Source organism: Rousettus aegyptiacus, unplaced genomic scaffold (assembly GCF_014176215.1).
Source record: "Rousettus aegyptiacus isolate mRouAeg1 unplaced genomic scaffold, mRouAeg1.p scaffold_m13_p_2, whole genome shotgun sequence".
In the NCBI taxonomy this organism is placed as follows: domain Eukaryota; kingdom Metazoa; phylum Chordata; class Mammalia; order Chiroptera; family Pteropodidae; genus Rousettus; species Rousettus aegyptiacus.
This window is the reverse complement of record NW_023416295.1, coordinates 42,607,489-42,628,301: the sequence shown is the minus strand read 5'-3', so window position 1 is coordinate 42,628,301 and position 20,813 is coordinate 42,607,489. Positions and strand designations below refer to the sequence as shown.

The window sequence follows — 20,813 nt, the reverse complement described above, 5'->3', positions numbered from 1 at the left end:
TTTTACAAGCCTCTCTTCTATCCCAGATGGGAAAGAAAGATATGGGCAAGCGCCAATGACACTGCATTAATTGCACAGGGACTTAAATTCATTTAAAATGTACTTTAAAGTCTATTAGGTGTTTGGGTCCAGTGACGAAATGGGATATAGTAAGAACATCACTGAAGAACTTGCATTATACATTTTTTTTTTCATTCTAGGTTCTCTATCCTCGTCCTCTATTTCTGATTCTTTTTATTTTCCCTTCCCAGTTCACTGGTAGCCAGGTGTGGGCAGTTCAGGTCAGACCCTTGAAATCTGAATTCTCTACTCCAAGGGCTACATACTTTACTGAACAGATTTTCTGCCAGGCTGCTTAGAATTTTTGAAGAACAAAAATTAATTTGATTTGCCTCATAGTCTCACAAATACTGATGCGGGGTCTACAAAGACTGATTCATGAAGAGCAGCCCTGAAATTCTCAGCATGAGGGTGGGAGTGGATACTTTTGACCAGACATCACAGAGACTCCTCCTTGAAAATGGAGAACTTTTAGAACAAAACTGTCACTGGGTACCTAACGCTCATGAAACTTTAATTTTTAAACCACTGTTCAGTTGCATATGCCACCTAATTTCCAAAATGTTCATGTATGTATATTTTGGACAGAGCAATGTATAGAGAGTTCTGGCATCTATCCGTTTGAATTCTCAGTCTATCACTAATGAGCTATTTGAAGTTGGGGAAGTTTTATAAGTGCTCCAAATCTCAGTTTCTCTTTTGTAAAATGGGCTAATCTTAGGGGCATTAGAACTAAGGGAGAGAATTCAAGGCAAGCACTCAGTATATATTAGCTGTTGCTAATATCATCATTAACACCTCTGGCACTCAACCGTGGTTTTTAATTATTGACTCTGATAATTTAAAATAAAAGAGCAAAAGCACCAACTTGTACAACCAAAGAATCATAAAACATTGACGCTGGAAAGACCTTCAGATATTCTGTAGTCCAAACCTCACGTTTTACAGTTAAGAGGCCTGGAGAGGTTAAGGAATTTTCTTAAGATGCTCAGCTAGGTCATAATTTCTAACTAAGGTGCATAATAAAAGTTATTTTATGGATTAGAAATCTAAAATTCTAAAAATCTAACTAAGGTGCATAACAAAAGTTATTTTATGAGTTAGAGCCGAGAAAAATAAGAAAGGTATTGAGTTAAACTGCTGTTGGGATTCAAAGTGCTAAAAATGCTTACCATAAGAATCGATGCACGTAATGGGGCCTACAACCTCAGATGGATTACTAATGGAACCAACAGCATTTCTAGCAAAGACACGGAATTCATACTGGGAATTCTGAGTCAAGCCAGAGACAGTGAATTCAGTCTCAATAACATTGGTGAAGCTGGCTTTGGTCCATCTGCCATCTGGAAGGTCTCGTCTCTCAACGATATAGCCTGTAATCCTGCTTCCTCCATCGAAAGCTGGTTGTTGCCATGAAAGATTGACAGAATTCTTTGAAATATCAGTGATACGAACATTTCTTGGTGGTTCTGTGGTAATAAGGGAAAGCAGATTAGTGGCACTTATATCAACATTATTTTCTTTTGTAGAAATAAGATTTGCATTTATAAATAGTCAGAACTGTCCTTCTCATGAAATACATACCACAGGCATCTATGGCTAGGACTGGCTCAGAAGGATGGCTGGGTTTTCCAACACCAGCAGCATTTTCTGCATATACTCTGAATTCATAAATAAGTCCAGCACTGATTGTTGTGACTTTGAAGTGAGTTGTGCGGATGACCATTTTGTTGACTTTTTGCCATAATATACTATTTCTATCTTTCATTTCCAGGTGATAGCCTGTAACTGCACTGCCTCCATTGGATACTGGTTCATGCCAGCTCACGGTGATGCTTTCTCGAGTAACATTAGTGACCCATGGTGTAGATGGTGGACCAGGTGTTGCTACGAAAGAGAGAAATCCCATGGGTTAATATAAATGTTTAAAACATTTATGTAAATGAAAACCCAGGATCTTTGAAAAGTTTGACAACTTACTGTATGGTAGTTTGACAACCACATAAGCTGAATCTATGTGATCGCTGATACCAAAGCGGTTTTCTGCCTTGATGCGGAATTGGTATTCTTCTCCTTTGGTCAGTTTCATGACTTTAATCACAGTTCTTGCAACTGTTGCAGACACTTCAGCCCATACTGCAGTATTTGTCTCTCTCTTTAGTACAATGTAATTGGTAACCTGACTTCCTCCATCATACTTTGGCGGCTCCCATTTGAGAGTCACACTTTCTTCAGTTATATCACTAATAACAACAGGGCCAGTCGGGGGACCAGGCCTGTCCAGTACAATGATGTTAATAAATGCTTTGGTTGTTCCACTGGAGTTGGCAGCAGTGATCTCATATTTTCCAGAATCAGCGGCAACACTTTCTTTGAGATTAATGGTCAGGTTCTCTGCAGTAACTTCAATATTAAATCTCATGGTTGCTTTCACAGGAACATCATCTCTTGATAAGGTCACTTTGGGCAGTGGTTTTCCAGAAATTGGAATGTCAACTTTAAGGTTTGAACCAGCTCTAACATATACGGTATGACTTGGGAAATTCTTCATATCAATTTCAGGTGGTTCTGAAAAAGAAGAATATGGCAGATGAAGGTGAAAAAGAATTTCTAAAAGTTAAATCAGTGCAAATTATTTCAAATTCTGCTTCTACATAAAATTAGACATACCTAACTGCTCCTTAATAAGAACAGGAAGCAGAAGCTCTCTTGGGTCACTCAGACCAGCTTGATTTTCAGCAAATACCCGGAAAAAGTATTCAGAATTCTCCCTCAGACCAGAAACAACATGATGGGTTGACTTTACCACGGCGCATTTAACCCAGTTTTTCTGCCCTTTTTCTAGTGTTTCAATGACATAGTGAACAATTCTGCTTCCACCATCGTGTTCTGGCTTCAGCCAAGTCAGGGAAACACTGTCTTTGGATATACTTGTTACTCCAAGTTTTTCAGGTGGGCTTGGTTTTTCTAAGAAAGTAAAACAACAAAAGAAAGATAAGATTATTACAACATTTTTATCCATGTACGTTCTTCCTGCATTGTTAAAAGAAAAATTTTAAGTGAAAGCCACATATTTACTCTGATCTGAGTGTTTCTTACTTTTTATATGACCTGTTTGGCCTCTGAGCCAACCAAAGCTTCTCCAACTTCTGTTATTTTTTACATGTCATAGCATGTTGTAGCATTCAAATTCAAATTAAGTGTCAAATGACCAGATTAAATGATAAAATTTATCCCAAATTATGGGTATAGAAAATGAGTACTTAGATGAACAATCTTGTCAGAAAGTTCATCATACAATTTGTGCACACATACACATATGCAGTCAAATTCAATTATACTTAAACATATATTATCCAGTCCCACCTATGAAAATGTCTACATTTATTTTTATCAACAAAAACCTTCTCTGTTAAAGATTTCATTTTGTGCTATAGTATGAATTGTTTGAGGTGTGAATCAAAAATATTTCAGATTAAATAATAATTGGAATGATTCACATTATCCTAGGAAAATTAATAAGAATATGTAGATTTTCCTTGTTCTTAAAACGTACCTGTTATTTTTACTCCTTCCTTTGTTTCAGCTGGCACACCAACGCCAAACTCATTTTCTCCAGAGACTCTGAAGTAGTAAATTGCCCCTTCTTGTAAGTTGGTAACTTTGTAGGAGAGGCGGTTGCAGTTGTTGGTCACAGAGACCCACGCTTTCTTACTGGCTTCACGTTTTTCTATGTGGTAGTTCTTCACTGGTGCGCCACCATCATTTTCAGGAACATCCCAGGATAACACAGCAGACTCTTTGGTGACATCATGTACAGTAATATTGGCTGGAGGACCAGGAGAATCTAAAACTTTGACAACTAAGGTCAGTGAAGCAGCATTCAGACTATTCTGAATTGTTAATGTGTATTTTCCAGAATCATTTCTGTTGGCATTTTCAATAGTAAGTGATGTTCGAGAGTCTGTGGAATCAATATAAGCTCTAGTGCGGAGGTCAGTGTCTGGCTTACTCCATGAGACACTGGGTACTGGTCTTCCTCTGAAAGGTACAGTCATGGTAAATGAGGCACCGGCTTTGACAATCAAGGTTTTCTTCATTTCACTGTCAAGATCAAACACAGGTTCTTCTTCTCTTTCTTTTGCTATCTGGGGATCGGAACTATCACTGGGATCACTAGCACCTACCTTATTGACAGATCTTACTCTGAAAACATATTCGGCTCCAGTTGTTAGTCCACTTATTGTATATTCCGTGCCTCTTAAGCTCTGAATGGCAGTTTCCCAGTCAGTTTCATCAGATTTCTTGTATTCGACACTGTATCCAGTTATTGGGGCACCACCATCAAATAAGGGCTTAACCCAGCTAATGGTTATATTTGTCTTGCCTGAGTCCACAATTTGTGGTTTGGATGGAGGAGATGGTAAGAACACTGGATCTTCTGCCCGAATTAGGGGAGAGGTTTCACTTGGAAGGCTTAGGCCAGCAGCATTTTCTGCGTAAACTTGATACTCATATTCACATCCTTCTCGAAGTCCAGTTGATTTCACTCTCAAATCATAAACTGGTTTTTTGTTTACACGCACCCATCGTAGGCTGTTTTTCTCTCGCCTTTCAATGATATATCCAGAGATCTCACTGCCACCATCGCTCTCAGGTCTTGACCAGCAAAGTGTCATAGACTCTTTGGTCACAGACGTAATTTCCAAAGATGTTGGTGGACTTGGAACTGTAAACGGATCTAGTGCCTTTACAGCCACACTCTCCAGGGGCTCGCCAACACCATATTTATTAACGGCGGTTACTCTAAAGATGTATTCATTACCTTTGAGCAACTTGGTTACTTTACAGGATGTTGTCCTTAACTCTCCTTCACATATTGTCCATGCAAGGCGGCTTGTTTCACGTTTTTCTACAATGTAATAGTCGATACTTGCGCCACCATCTTCTTGGGGCGGGCCCCAGGAAAGAGAGCATTTTTCAGCAGTGAGGCCATTTATTTCAAGTGGTCCTGCTGGTGGGCCAGGCTTATCAAGTACCTTGCAATTAACTGCCATAGACCGAGTTCCAGCAACATTCTTCAGTGTGAGTACATACTGCCCAGTGTCTCGTCTGACACAGTCTTTCACTGTTAACAAAGTAGTATAGTCTGTCGAGACAATTTCTGTTCTTGCTCTTTCTTCAATTTCTACACCATCCTTGGCCCAGGAAACTACTGGCAGAGGTCGCCCTGCAATGTCTGCATTTATCTTAAGGACCTCTCCAGCTTTGACAACAATAACATCTCGGAACTTGACATCCATCATAATTCTTGGAGCCTCAACATCATCTTTAACTGTAATAGGTCCAGTGGATTCAGATGGTTCACTAACTGAGTCAGCAGCATTCCTTGCAAAGACTCGGAATTCATAACGCTGATCTTCAGTAAGTTCAGTTACTTCAAAGTATGTTTCTTGTATGTTAGTAAAATTGCACTTCAGCCACCGGCCATCTGGTAGTTCTCTACGTTCGATAATGTACCCTGTGATCCTAGCTCCACCATCATAACGAGGTGCAGACCATTTAAGGGACACAGATTTTCTCGTGATATTTGTGACTTCGGGTTGTCCAGGAGGGTCACAAGGATCTCGTGCAGGGACTGGGTCACAAGATTTACTGCATTTACCAATTCCAGCAATATTCTCAGCATATACACGATACTCATACATCAGTCCTTCATCTAGGCCGGAGACTTTCATTTGAGTATTGGGGATGAGGACTTTATTTGCTTTTGACCAAAGAATGCTGCTTCTTTCTTTATATTCGAGGTGATAACCAATTACTTGACTTCCTCCATCATTAACTGGCACTTGCCAGCTTACAATCATGGTAGATTTTGTAGCATGCACAACTTTAGGAGTACCAGGAGGACCTGGGGGGCTGAATGGATACTCTGCAACAACAGCTGAAGAGTTACTGTAGGAGCTCTTTCCATAGCGGTTTTCTGCACAAACACGGAACTGATACTCACTTCCTGTTGTCAGACGAACTATTTTAATGGATGTTCTCGCAACTGCTTGTGAAACTACGTGCCATGTTGTAGAAGTGGTTTCTCTCTTTTCGACAATGTAATTGCTAATTTGGCAGCCACCATCGTATTCTGGAGGATTCCAAGAAATGGTTATATTGTCACAACTAACCTCATCAATCTGTATAGGTCCTGGAGGTCCTGGTTTGTCAAGGACAATTACCGTAATAGGAACTGTTATGGATCCAGCACTGTTTGAAACACATAATTCATACGTTCCAACATCTTCCCTTGAAGCTTCCTTAATAGATAGTGATGTTACAGTCTTCGAAGAAGAAACATTGACTCTAGTTGTTTCTTTAAGAGTCTGACCATCTTTTTTCCAGCTTACAGTAGCTTGAGGTCTTCCTTTAAATGGAACATCAATCTTAAGTTGGTCTGTAGCCTTTACATTGAAAGTATTGAAAGGAAGCTCAACAGAAGGCTTTATTTCAATATCCCTTGCAATTACTGGCACTCCAAGTTGTCTTGGATCACTTCTTCCTTTTTCATTAACTGCAGCTACCCTGAAGATATACTCTTCTCCTGTAGTTAGGCCAGATATAGTTGCTTCTAGAGTCTTAACTTGTGTGCAAGTGCTCCATTTTTCACTCCCTTTAGTCTGCATTTCAACTACATAACCAGTAATTTTGCTGCCACCATCACTTTCTGGTTTTTCCCACTTAATTGTAGCTGTGCTACGAGTCACGTCAACGAGAGTTACTCTTCCAGGTGGGAGGGGTGGTTCAGAAACTTTAACGGGTTCAGTTGTTTCGGCTGGCAAACCAATCCCGTATTCATTGGAAGCCAAGACTCGGAAGTAGTAAGAACATCCTTCTTGTAGATTTTCAATTTTAAAAGTATTCTTAGTACAATTGTTCGTAACAGTAGCATATGCTTTTCTTGTAGCTTCTCGTTTTTCAACGATGTAGTTTGTAATTTTAGCTCCGCCATCGATAAGCGGTGGTTCCCAAGACAATGTCACTGAGTCTTTCTTCACTTCCGTTACAGTCAAATTCACAGGGGCGCTTGGCGAGTCAAGAACTCTGACATTAACGAAAGCTGTTTTGGAGCCACTGTTATTTTCTAGAGTCAGATTATACCGACCACTGTCAAATCTGGTCACATTATCAATTACCAACATTGTATATGAGCTGGTCACCTCAATCTGGGCCCTTTCAGTGAGAATGCCTTCAGCCTTTTCCCATTTAACTTCAGGTTCTGGTCGACCTTTAATGGTGACAAATAAACGCAAAGTAGCGCTTGCACGCAGAATGACCACCTTTCTGAGATCAGCATCAAGTTCTATTTCTGGTGGCTCTAGCCTTTCTTTAGCAACAACGGAGCCAGGTATAGTTGCAGGTTCACCTACACCTTCAGAATTGATGGCGCAAATACGGAAATTATATTCAGTATTTTCTTTAAGCTTGGTTACTGTGAACTGCTTTCCTTGTAATCCTGTTGGTGGAGTGCAAGTTGTCCATTCATCATCAGTGGCTTCTTTGACTTCAACGACATAGCCCTTAACAGGGGCACCCCCATCGTAAATTGGCTTATTCCATGCCAGGGAGACAGAAGATCTGGAAGTGTCTGTCACTTTTGGATTACTTGGTGGACCTGGTGGATACAAAGCATCACATGCCCGATAGAAAACGGATGGCTCACTGGGTTCACCCACGCCAGCTGCATTTTCAGCAGAAACTCTAAATTCATAGGAATGACCTTCAGTAAGCCCAGTTACCCTGAATCGGAGATCTGTTAGTGTTTTCTTGTTGCACTTGGTCCATCTAACGCCTTCTTTGTCTCGTTTTTCAAGAATGTAACCCTCAATTTCAGCACCTCCATCATCCACTGGGCGTGCCCATGTTACTACCATAGAATCTTTGGAGATTGCTGAGGCTTCAGGTGGTGAAGGAGGACCTGGGGGTTTATAAGGATTACAGGCTATAACAGGCTCAGATTCTAAGGGCTCTCCAATGCCATATTTATTCACAGCCATGACACGGAAAATGTATTCATTACCAGGAAGAAGTTTAGTGACTTTGTAGTTCAGGGCCTGTACCTCAGTTGAAACCTGGGTCCAGGAGAGTCTGCTTGTCTCTCTCTTTTCAATGATGTAATGTGAAATATTAGCACCACCATCTTGTAAAGGTGGGTTCCACGCCAAGTAACATTTTTCGGCGGTAACCCCAGACACTTTCAGAGGCCCTTCAGGAGGCCCTGGCCTGTCAAGTACCTTCACAGTGATTGGTATAGACTTTGTACCACCAACATTGCTTAGTTTCAGAATATATTGTCCTCCATCAGTACGTACACAGTCTTTGACGACAAGAGTTGTTTTCTGAATAGTGGATTTGATTTCCATCCTAGCAGCTGTTTCTTCAAGCTCTTTTCCATCTTTTGACCAAACAACATCTGGTATAGGTTTGCCACGGATATCAGCTTCAAGGACAAAAGTCTCTCCTGCGTGAACAACGATGACATCTTTATATTTTGGATCCAGTGAGGCGTTTGGTGCATCAATTTCATCTCTTGCAGTAATGGCACCAGTGCTTTCAGATGGTTCACTAAAGTTGCCAGCTGCATTTCTTGCAATTACTCTAAATTCATATCTTTGGTCTTCTACAAGTCCACTCACTGTAAATTCAGTATCTAACACATTGGTAAAGCTGGCTTTCATCCAACGACCATCAGGTAGATCTTTCTTTTCCACAATATAACCTGTTATTTTGCTACCACCATCATAGGCAGGTTTCTTCCATTTCAGAGTGACACTGTTTCTTGTAATAACAATGGCTTCTGGACGACCAGGTGGGTCACATGGATCACGAGCAACAAAACATTCCGACACTTTGCTAGGCTTGCCGATGCCAACAATATTTTCAGCAGAAACTTTGAATTCATACTCAAGGCCTTCATCAAGCCCAGTTGTTTTGAATTTAGTATCTTGAATGGGAGTCTTGTTTAATTTGATCCATAAAATGCTGTTCTTTTCTTTCTGTTCAAGATGGTAGCCAATAACTCTGCTACCTCCATCATTAACTGGCTCATGCCATTGAACAAGCATTTGATCTTTTGAGATCGATGTCACAAAAGGAGTCCCAGGTGGTCCAGGTACTTTAAATGGATATTGTACAATAACTGATTTAGAATCCAGGGGGGCACTTTTTCCATATCTGTTTTCTGCAAAAATTCTAAACTGGTACTCTGCGCCTGTTTTCAGTTTGGTTATTTTAATTGTTGTCCTTGCAACTGTTGCTGATACCATCTGCCAAGTGGTGGTGGTTGTATCTCGCTTCTCTACAATGTAGTTACTTATCTGGCAACCACCAGTATAGGCTGGAGGTTCCCAAGATATGACCACAAAGTCCGCACTAACTTCATCAAACCGAACTGGTCCAACTGGAGGTCCAGGCTTTTCTAAAACAATAATACTAAGACTTTCTGTTGCTGTACCTGCACTATTTGTTGCTGTTATGGTGTATTTTCCAAAGTCATCTTTGTTACTTTCTTTAATGTGCAAAATAGCTGAAGTAGCTGTTTCCTCAATATTTACTCTTGTTGTCTGTTTAAAAGGCTCACCATCTTTGACCCATGAAATTTTGGGTCTCGGTCTTCCAATAACTAGAATTTCAATTTTAAGATCTTCTCCAGCTTGGACACTATATGTGTTAAATGGCAACTTAAGACTAGGCTGTATAGTCAAGTCCTTGGCTATGACAGGAACACCAAGCACTCTTGGATCGCTTTTTCCTTTCTCGTTGTAAGCTTTGACACGGAACTGATACTCTTGTCCAGAACTCAAGCCAGTTACAACTGCATTACAGACTTTAGATTCAGCCACAACACTCCATTTTTCCGTTCCTTTTGGCTGCATTTCCACAACATACCCCAGGACTCTGCTACCACCATCATGTTCAGGTTTCTCCCACATAAGCGATGCACTGGTCTGGGACACATCAGTGAGTGTAACCTTTCCTGGCGGAGAAGGAGGTTCAGCAGCTTTCACAGCATCAACAGTTTCCACTGGAACGCCAACTCCAAATTCATTTTCAGCCATAACTCTAAAATAATAAATAGCTCCTTCTGTAAGATTCTCAACTTTAAAGCTTGTTTTGTTGCATTTATTACTCACATTAGCATATGCTTTTCTGGTTGACTCACGTTTGTCGATAACATAGTTCTTGATCTTTGCACCCCCATCGATGATGGGCGGTTCCCATACCAGAATGACAGAATCCTTTTTCACTTCTTTGACTGCCAAGTTCTGTGGTGGTCCTGGGGTGTCAAGTACTTTCACTGTTACAAAAGCAGATTTAGAACCACTGCTGTTTTCCAGCTTCAGAATATATTTTCCAGCATCATTTCTATCACAGTTATCTATTGATAGTTGGGTATAGTTTACTCCCTTTTCAATTTGGACCTTATCTGTGAATTCACCTTCCTCTCGAGACCAAGTAATCTCAGGTGTTGGACGGCCTTTGAACGGAATGTGAATTCTGGCAGATCCACCAGCTCTTACAACAATTCCTTTCCTTAATTCAGAATCAAGGTCAAGTTCGGGTGCTTCGAGTTTATCTTCTGGTTTCACAGTACCAGGAACGGATGTAGCCTCACCTAAACCAACTTTATTGAGGGCACAGACTCGTATTTTATACTCTTGGTGTTCAATTAGTTTTGAAATTTCAAAGCGAGTGACTTTAAGGCCAGTTGGTGGAGTAACTATTTGCCATTCTTCTTCATCTGCTTTACAGATTTCTATTACATATCCAAGAATCTCACTGCCACCATCATAGATGGGTTTACCCCAGGCAAGTGTAATTGAATTTTTAGTGGTGTCTATAATGTGCGCATTGGTGGGTGGGCCAGGTTTGAACACAGGATCGCAAGCCTTATAATAAACTGTAGCTGGACTTGGTTCTCCAACTCCAGCAGCATTTTCTGCAGAGACTCTAAATTCATACTCATGATCTTCTGTCAATCCTGTTACTCTTAGCCGCAAATCTGTAATGCGGCGTTTATTACATTTTATCCACCTAATGCCACTTCTGTCTCTTTTTTCTACAATGTAGCCAATAATCTCACTTCCGCCATCACTATCTGGACGGTTCCAACAGACAGTCATGGAGTCCTTGGCAATGTTTGTGACTTCCAAGCTTTTTGGTGGTCCAGGAAGCACAAAGGGATTTTTCATTAACACTGGTGCAGATTCCAAAGGTTCTCCAACACCGTATTTGTTGACAGCCATTATACGGAAAATATATTCATTTCCTTCTAAGAGTTTGGTAACTTTCAGAGAATTGGTCACAACTTCTGAAGCAACAACAGTCCAGGCAAGTCGACTTGTTTCTCTCTTTTCAACAACATAGTGAGAAATATCACTGCCACCATCTTGTAGTGGTGGAGACCATGTTAAAGTGCATTTTTCAGAAGTGACTCCGGTAACCTGGACTGGCCCTTCTGGCGGTCCTGGTCTGTCCAATACTTTTACATTTACTGGGAATGACTTAGAACCTGCAACATTGGAAGCTCTCAAAATATACTGTCCACCATCAATTCTAATGGCATCCTTTACAATAAGTAAAGCCTTGAAATCCGTGTTCTTTATTTCACATCTAGCAGATTCCTCAACTTCTTTATCTCCTCTTAACCATTCAATGGTAGGTAGGGGCTTTCCATGGACATCAGCCTCAAGTCTGAATGTTTCGCCTGCATTTACCACAATTGTGTCTCTGAATTTTGGATCCATTGAAATTCTTGGGAGTTCAACCTCATCCTTGGCAGTTATTGGTCCAGTACTGTCAGAGGGTTTACTTATTGTACCAGCTGCATTCTTTGCAATGACTCTGAATTCATATCTTTGATCTTCAGTAAGACCTGACACAGTAAACTGAGTTTCAATGACATTTGTGAAACTGGCTTTCATCCAACGACCCTCAGGCAAATCACGTTTCTCTACAATGTAACCTGTAATCATACTTCCACCATCGTAGGCAGGTTTGGTCCATTGTAAAGTGATTTCATTTCTTTTAACTATTATTGCTTCTGGGGTTCCTGGTGGGTCACAGGGATCTCTGGCTATATAGCATTCAGAATTCTTGCTTGCTTTGCCTACACCAACAATATTTTCAGCATAAACTTTGAATTCATACTCAATGCCTTCTTCAAGATTGACTACTTTAAACTGGGTGTCATGAATAATAGTTTTGTTGACTTTCGTCCACAAAATACTATTTCTTTCCTTTCTTTCAAGGTGGTAACCTATAACTGGGCTTCCACCGTTATTGATTGGTTCATGCCACTGAACCACCATGGAGTCCTTGGAAATGGCTGTGACAAATGGTGTGCCTGGAGGGCCTGGCACTTTGTAGGGATATTGAGCTACAATCGGATTGGACTCCAAGGCAAAGCTTTGTCCATATCTGTTTTCAGCAAATATTCTGAATTGGTATTCTGTACCAGTTTTCAGTTTGGTCACTTTGAGTGTAGTTCTGGCAACAGTAGCAGAAACAATATCCCATATGGTAGTGGTTGTATCTCTTTTCTGAACAATGTAGTTGGTGATCTGGCAGCCCCCAGTATATAACGGAGGGTTCCATGATAATGTAATACTTTCAGCACTGACTTCATCAAATTTAACAGGTCCTTGGGGAGGATCAGGTTTATCTAGAGTTATAATTTCAATGGATGCTGTTTTCTGACCAACAACATTAGCAACTGTGATTCCATAATGTCCACCATCATCCTTATGAGCTTCTTTAATAGTGAGTACAGTGAGGTCAGGTGAATCGGTAACATTGATTCTTGTAGTCTGCTTCAGTGGAAGACCATCCTTAGTCCAGGTAATGGTTGGCTTAGGACGTCCAGAAATTGGCACTTCTATTTTCAAGTCTTGTCCAACCTGTACACTATAATTGTTGAACGCAGGTCTTACATCTGGCTCAATGACCAGATCTTTGGCAACTATTGGAACTGCAAGGGACCTAGGATCACTTCTCCCCTTTTCATTTACAGCAATAACTCTAAAAAGATATTCTTCTCCCTGAGTTAGGTTGGTAATTACTGCTTCAAGGGACTTGACTCGAGCACACTCTGACCATTTCTCACTGTTTTTAGCTTGCATTTCCACAATATACTGAATGATTTTACTGCCACCGTCATGTTCAGGCTTTGTCCAACTCAAGGAGACACTGTTTCTGGTGACGTCATCCACAGTTATTTTTCCTGGAGGTTGTGGGACTTCTGCAACCTTAATTGGATCAGCAGTGCGGGCAGGAAGGCCAATACCATACTCATTTTCAGCTGTAACTCTAAAGTAATAACTGCAACCTTCTTGGAGTTGATCGATTTTCCAAGAATTCTTATGGCAATTTGTCACAACTGCAGCATATGCTTTTCTTGTGGCTTCACGTTTCTCAACAATGTAATTTTTGATTTTGGATCCCCCATCCAACAAAGGAGGTTCCCATGTGATTGATACTGACTCTTTAGTGATTTCTGTGACTTTCAGGTTAACAGGCGGACTTGGTGTATCCAGGACTCGGACAGTAACAAAGGCAGACTTTGTTCCACTGCTGTTTTCTAATGTGAGAGTATATTTTCCACTGTCATATCGGTTGACATTATCAAGAACAAGAGAGGTGAAACTGCTAGTGACATCGATTATAGCTGCATCTCGGATTTCACCGTCCATCTTCCCCCATTTAACTTCTGGGGTAGGACGACCTTTAATAGGAACGAACAACCTTAAGGAGCCACCTGCCCTTATATTTATAATTTTCCTTAGTTCTAGGTCAAGATCAATGTCTGGTGCTTCCAATTTTTCTTCTACTATAATAGGTCCAGGGACATCAGCATGTTCTCCAACTCCAGCTTTATTAATAGCACAGATACGGAAGTTGTATTCGTGCTTTTCTAACAGCTTCTCTACCTCAATATTTGTTTTATTGATTCCAGTCGGTGGAGTGCACATTGTCCATTCACCAACACTCACATCACATTTTTCAACAATGTATCCTTGGATTTCACAGCCACCATCATATATTGGTTTGCTCCAAGAAAGGAAGACAGAAGATCTGGTAATATCCATGACTTTGGGATTGTTTGGAGGTCCTGGTTTATAAATAGGATCACAAGCCTTTTGGTAAGCAGAAGGGGGGCTTGGTTCACTAAGTCCAGCAGCATTCTCAGCAGAGACTCTGAATTCATAATTGTGATTTTCTATGAGTCCAGTTACTCTCAAGCGCAATTCCCCAATCAGACGTTTGTGGCATCTTGTCCATCTAATACCCTCTTTGTCCCGTTTTTCAAGAACATATCCAAGAATTTCACTGCCACCATCAGACGCTGGCCTTTCCCAGACAACAATCATTGAGTCCTTGGTCACTGTTGTGATTTCTGGAGCCTTTGGTGCATCTGGTACTACGAATGGATTCTTGGCAATTACTGGTTCAGATTCAAGAGGTTCGCCAACACCATATTTGTTTACGGCCATTATACGGAAAATATATTCATTGCCTTCAAGAAGCTTAGTAACCTTGCAGCTGAGAGTCTGCACATTGGCATCAACCACGGTCCAAACTAAGCGGCTGGTTTCTCTCCTTTCGACAATATAATTTATGATATCACTCCCACCGTCCTGTAGTGGGGGTTTCCAAGCTAGTGTGCATTTCTCTGCTGTAACTCCTGTTATAACAACAGGTCCTTCAGGTGGGCCTGGTTTATCGAGAACTTTGACATTTACAGTGACTGATCTCTCTCCTGCAACATTTTTGGCTTTCAATATGTAATTTCCACTGTCAACGCGTACTGCATCCTTTACACTGAGACTGGTGGCAAAGTCAGTGCTCTTTATTTCTAATCTAGCTGTATTTGAAAGCTCTTTATCACCTTTTAACCATTCAATGGTTGGTATTGGTTTGCCGTAAATATCTGCATCAATCTTGAAAGATTCACCAGCATGAACCACAATTGTGTCTTTGTACTTGGGATCCATACTTATTCGTGGTGGATCTACCTCGTCTCTTGCTGTTATTGCTCCTGTGCTTTCTGAAGGCTCACTCAACACTCCTGCAGCATTTCGAGCTATAACCCGGAACTCGTATCTATGATCTTCCACTAGGCCAGTTACTTCAAACTGAGTGTCAATGACATTTGTAAAACTGGCTTTCATCCAACGGCCCTCGGGCAATTCTTTTTTCTCAACAATATAACCAGTGATCTTGCTTCCACCATCATAAGTGGGTTTCTTCCACTGAAGAGTCACAGAATTCCGTGTGACAATGATTGCCTCTGGCCGCCCTGGTGGATCACATGGGTCACGAGCTACATAGCATTCTGACACTTTACTTGGCTTGCCAATGCCTACAATGTTCTCTGCAGAGACTCTAAATTCATATTCAATGCCTTCATCAAGGCCAGTTGTTTTAAACTTGGTTTGAGGAATAGGTGTTTTATTCAACTTAAGCCAGAGGATGTTATTTCTTTCCTTGCGTTCTAGATGATAGCCAATGATTTTGCTACCTCCATCACTAACTGGCTCATTCCATCGTACTTCCATGCTGTCCTTGGTGGAGAGTGTTACAAATGGTGTTCCAGGAGGACCAGGAACTTTGAATGGATACTGGGCTACAATAGGCTCTGAATTGAGGTAGGTACTCTTTCCATATCTGTTTTCCGCTGCAATCCTAAACTGATATTCACACCCAGTCTTTAATCTGCAAGCTTTTATTGTTGTCCTTGCAACAGTAGCTGACACAATTTGCCAAGTGGTTGTGGAAGTGTCCCGTTTTTCTACAATGTAATTATTGATAGAACTTCCACCATCATACTTAGGTGGGCCCCAGGAAAGAGTAATACTATCAGCTGTCACTTCATCCACTTTAACTGGTCCAGTTGGAGGCCCGGGTTTGTCAAGAACAATAACATTAAGGGTTTCAGTAGCTTCACCAGCTGAGTTAGTCAGTTTAACTGTGTAATGTCCCACATCTTCTCGGCAGGCTTCCTTTATTGTCAATATTGAATTACTTTCCGTGCTCTCTGCATTTACTCTAGTTGTCTGCTTCAGTGGTACATCATCTTTATGCCAGGTTACAGCTGGTGTAGGGCGTCCAATGAATGGAACATCAACTTTTAGGTCTTCACCTGCCAGCACAGTGAAAGTATTGAATAGGAGTTTGAAGGCTGGTGGAATGACAAGATCTTTGGCAATTACAGGCACACTCAGTTGTCTAGGATCACTGATGCCCTTTTCGTTCTGAGCCGAGACACGAAAAGAGTATTCTTCACCCTGAATTAATCCAGTTATAGTGGCTTCAGTGACTTTGACTGTGGCACACGTGGCCCATTTGTCACTGCCTTTGCTCTGCATCTCTACAATGTAGCCTAGAATTCGGCTGCCTCCATCATGCTCAGGTTTCTCCCAAGAAAGTGACACGCTATTTCTCGTGACATCCACCAAAGTTATTTTTCCTGGAGGAAGAGGTCGTTCTGATGCTTTCACAGATTCTGCAGTTTCAGCAGGCAGCCCGATGCCATATTCATTTTCAGCAAGAACCCTGAAATAGTAACTACAGCCTTCTTGAAGCTGGTCTACCTTCCAGGAAGTCTTGTGGCAATTTGTTGCAACAGTTGAATATGCTTTTCTTGTTGATTCCCGCTTTTCAACAATATAGTTCTTTATTTTTGAACCTCCATCAAGGAGAGGAGGCTCCCATGTCAATGTGACGGAAGTCTTAGTGACTTCCTTTACCTTCAGATCCTGTGGAGGGCCTGGTGTATCTAGTACTCTGACGTTGACGAATGCAGATTTGCTGCCTGAGCTGTTTTCTACAGTTAGTATGTATTTACCACTGTCAAATCTGTTTACATTTCCAACAATAAGCAGGGTATAAGAGCTCGTAGATTCAATGCTAGCTTTATCTAAAGATTCTCCATGTTCCCGGGTCCACTTCACCTCAGGTGCAGGCCTTCCTTTGATTGGAACAAAAAGTCTCAGGGTACAACAAGCTCTTATAGTAACAACTTTGCGCAGGTCAGCATCCAGTTCAATCTCTGGAGGCAGCATCCTGTCTTCAGCCTTTGGAGTTCCAGGAACAAGTGCAGGTTCCCCAATTCCTTCAGAATTCATGGCATAGATGCGGATTTTATATTCTTGATTCTCTATGAGATTGGTGATGGTGTAAGAAGTTGCCTTGAGCCCAGCTGGTGGAGTGACAATCTGCCATTCATCTTCCTCTGGAAGGGCAATCTCAACCATATACCCAGTGATTTCTGAACCACCATCATAGATAGGTTTATTCCAAGCAATTGAAATGGATGATCTGCTTGTATCCAGAACGCGTGGGTTACCTGGAGGGCCGGGTTTAAACACAGCATCACAAGCCTTATAAAATGGACTGGTAGGACTTGGTGCACTAATTCCAGCAGCGTTTTCAGCCATAATCCTGAACTCATATTCATGTCCTTCCGTCAGTCCAGACACTTTAAATCTTAAATCAGTAACAGTTTTTTTGTTGCATTTCACCCAGCGTTGCCCAGCTTTATCACGCCGTTCCACAATATAATTGATGATTTCACTTCCACCATCAGAGTCAGGATGCCCCCAGCAGACAACCATTGAATCTTTAGTAATAGTTGTAACTTCAGGGTTTTTGGGTGGATCAGGGGGCCCATAAGGGTTTACTGCAAGCACAGGCTCTGATTCTAGTGGCTCTCCAACTCCATATTTATTTACTGCCATGACACGGAATATGTATTCATTGCCTTTCAAAAGTTTAGTGACCTTTAGTTTTGTTACTTGGACTTCTGAGGCTACATTTGTCCATGCCAATCTGCTGGTTTCACGTTTCTGAACTATATAATGGTCAATTTTAGCACCTCCATCGTCCAGTGGAGGCAACCACGACAGTACACATTTTTCTGAAGTCACTTCTGATACAGCTAAAGGTCCTTCGGGTGGACCTGGTCTATCCAGAACCTTGACATTGAAAATGTGTTTGGCAAAACCACCAGGATTAGTTGCTGTAAGGGTATAGGCACCACTATCCCTTCTTGATGAATCCTTGTTTACCAGGTTAGTAGAGAAATCTGCAATTTTTATTTCTAATTTTCCTGTGCCTTCAAGCTCTTTTCCATCTTTGGCCCATTCCATTGTGGGAGGTGGGCGACCTGAAACATCAGCTTCCAGCTTGAATGTTTCACCTGCTTTTAGTATAACTGTGTCCTTAAATTTAACATCCACCATTATCCTTGGTGCTTCAATGTCATCTCGGCATGTGATAGCATCTGATGGCTCAGATGGTGGACTAAGAGCACCAGCAGCATTTTTGGCAATCACACGAAATTCATATGCAGCATCTTCTGTTAGGCCACTGACTGTAAATTCATTCTCCAAAATGTTGCTGAAGTTGGCCTTCAGCCACCGTCCATTAGGAAGGTCTCTCTTTTCAACTATATAACTAGTAATTTTAAAGCCTCCAGTATATTCAGGCTTAGCCCATTTAAGTGTAACTGTGTGTCTAGTAATATTTAGAGGAATTGGTTTCCCAGGTGGGTCAATGGGATCCAAAGCAAACACAGGTTCAGAAGGTTTGCTCGGCTTGCTTTTGCCTGCCATGTTTTCTGCAATTACTCGGAATTCATAAGCAATACCATCTGTAAGTCCACTTGATTTGAAAATGTTGCCTGGTACTAATGCTTTGCTCACAGTCTGCCAGAGAATACCATTTCGTTCTTTCCTTTCAATATGATATCCTAAAATGGGGCTTCCACCATCAGAAAGAGGTTCATGCCAGCTAATTGTCATTGAATCCTTGGTAACTGCGGTTACCTGAGGGGTACCAGGAGGCCCAGGAACCTTAAATGGATAGTTGGCAACTACAGATGCTGATGTGATGCCTGGTCCAACTCCATATCTATTTTGAGCTTTTACCCGGAATTGATACTCCATTCCGGTGGTAAGGCGAGTGGCTTTATAGGTAGTGCGTATAACAGTGGTTGCCAACTCCACCCATGTAGTACTGTCGGTCTGTCGCATTTCTACTACATAGTTGCTAATTGGTACACCTCCATCATTCTCGGGTGGCTCCCAAGAGAAGGTTACAAAATCGGATGACACTTCATCAAATTTGATTGGTCCAGTAGGTGGTCCTGGGATATCATGGACTTGAACAGTGATGACATCACCGACCTCTCCTACAATGTTCCTTGCTGTTAATGGATATGGCCCACTATCACTTCTTACACATTCATTGATATTTAAGATGGTCGAAGTTGCTGTATTTTCAAAATTAACTCTCTGTGTCTGTTTAAGAATTTGTTCTCCTTTTTTCCATGTAACTGTGGGCTTTGGTCGACCAAGCACTGGAATTTCAACTTTGATGTTGTCACCAGCTCTGGCAATGACTAATTTCTGATAAATGCCACGGAGATCCAATTCTGGTAGCATGGTCTGCTCCTTGACAACGACGGGTCTGCTTTCTCTAGGGGCACTTCTCCCTGCACTGTTCACTGCCATCACTTGGAAGGTGTATTCTTCCCCTTCAGTTAGATTCTTCACAACACATTCTAAGCCCTTCACGGTTGTGATGTGGGTCCACTGGTCAGAGCCTTTCCTTTGGGCTTCAATCACATAGCCGGTGATCTTACTGCCACCATCGTGTTTCGGTTTAGGCCATGCCAGGCTGACTGTGCTCTTAGTTATATCCATAATGTTCAGACTGTCTGGTGGTAATGGTGCTTCAGAGGCTTTTACAGGTTCTGTTGTTTCTGTTGGCTCACCGATTCCATATTCATTTTCTGCCATTACTCTGAAGAAATATTCACATCCTTCAGTCAAGCCAGTGACTTTATATGTGCATTTATGGCACTTAGTGGTGGCTGTGGTGTAAGATTTCCGTGTTGCTTCTCGTTTCTCCACAATATAGTTTGTTATACGTGAGCCCCCATCTATCAGAGGGAGGTCCCAGTGCAGGGTGACACTGTCCTTTGTGACGTCAGTAGGCCTCAGGTTAAGGACGGGTCCTGGTGTATCCAAGACTCTGACATTGACAAAGCCACTTTTCTTCCCAGCAGGGTTTTCAATAGTCATCACAAATTTACCTGTGTCATATCTGTTACATTCTGGGATAATAAGAAGTGTAAATGATTCTGTATTTTCGATGTTAGCTCTGTTTTTAAGGTTGATATCATCTTTGGTCCATGTAACTTCAGGAGCAGGACGACCTTTAATTGGCACAAATATTCTAATACTGAGTCCTGCTCTAACAACAAGTGTTCTTTGAAGCTCAGCATCTAGTTCAAAATCAGGAGCCATTTCCCTTTCTACGATTTCAACATTTGGAATCACTGCTGGCTCCCCAACACCTGCATCATTGATGGCACTGATTCTAAAATTGTATTTTTCTTTAGTCTGAAGATCAGGGACAACAAACTCAGTGATTCTGAGGGCGGTTCCTGTTGTATCTTTTATCCAGTCCTCATCTCCTACTTTTTGATGCTCTACGACATAGCCAGTGATTTCAAGTCCACCATCATAATGAGGCTTGCCCCATGCTAAAGACGCAGATTTCTTGGTAGTATCAGTGACTCGTGCATTTGAAGGTGGTCCTGGAGGATCTGAAAAAAAAAAAAAAAAACAAGACACCAAAGTGTATATTAAGAGTTTGACTTTTGGATAAATTATATAAATATTGATGCCTCTAAATGA

The 20,813-nt window shown here is 41.4% G+C and overlaps 1 protein-coding gene across 9 annotated transcripts in view; it reads right to left on the bottom strand.

The window, feature by feature from the left end:
* TTN (titin) overlaps window positions 1–20,813 on the bottom strand; it is a 265,304-nt gene that overhangs the window by 29,181 nt on the left and 215,310 nt on the right. For all 9 annotated transcript variants that reach the window (XM_016152571.2, XM_036235757.1, XM_036235759.1 and 6 more), the window contains 5 exons: window positions 3,617–20,722; window positions 2,731–3,027; window positions 2,041–2,628; window positions 1,645–1,947; window positions 1,233–1,529 (listed from right to left, as the gene is read on the bottom strand). In XM_016152571.2, coding sequence (XP_016008057.2) covers window positions 1,233–1,529; window positions 1,645–1,947; window positions 2,041–2,628; window positions 2,731–3,027; window positions 3,617–20,722 — 18,591 coding nt within the window. The remainder of the gene's footprint in view (window positions 1–1,232; window positions 1,530–1,644; window positions 1,948–2,040; window positions 2,629–2,730; window positions 3,028–3,616; window positions 20,723–20,813) is intronic.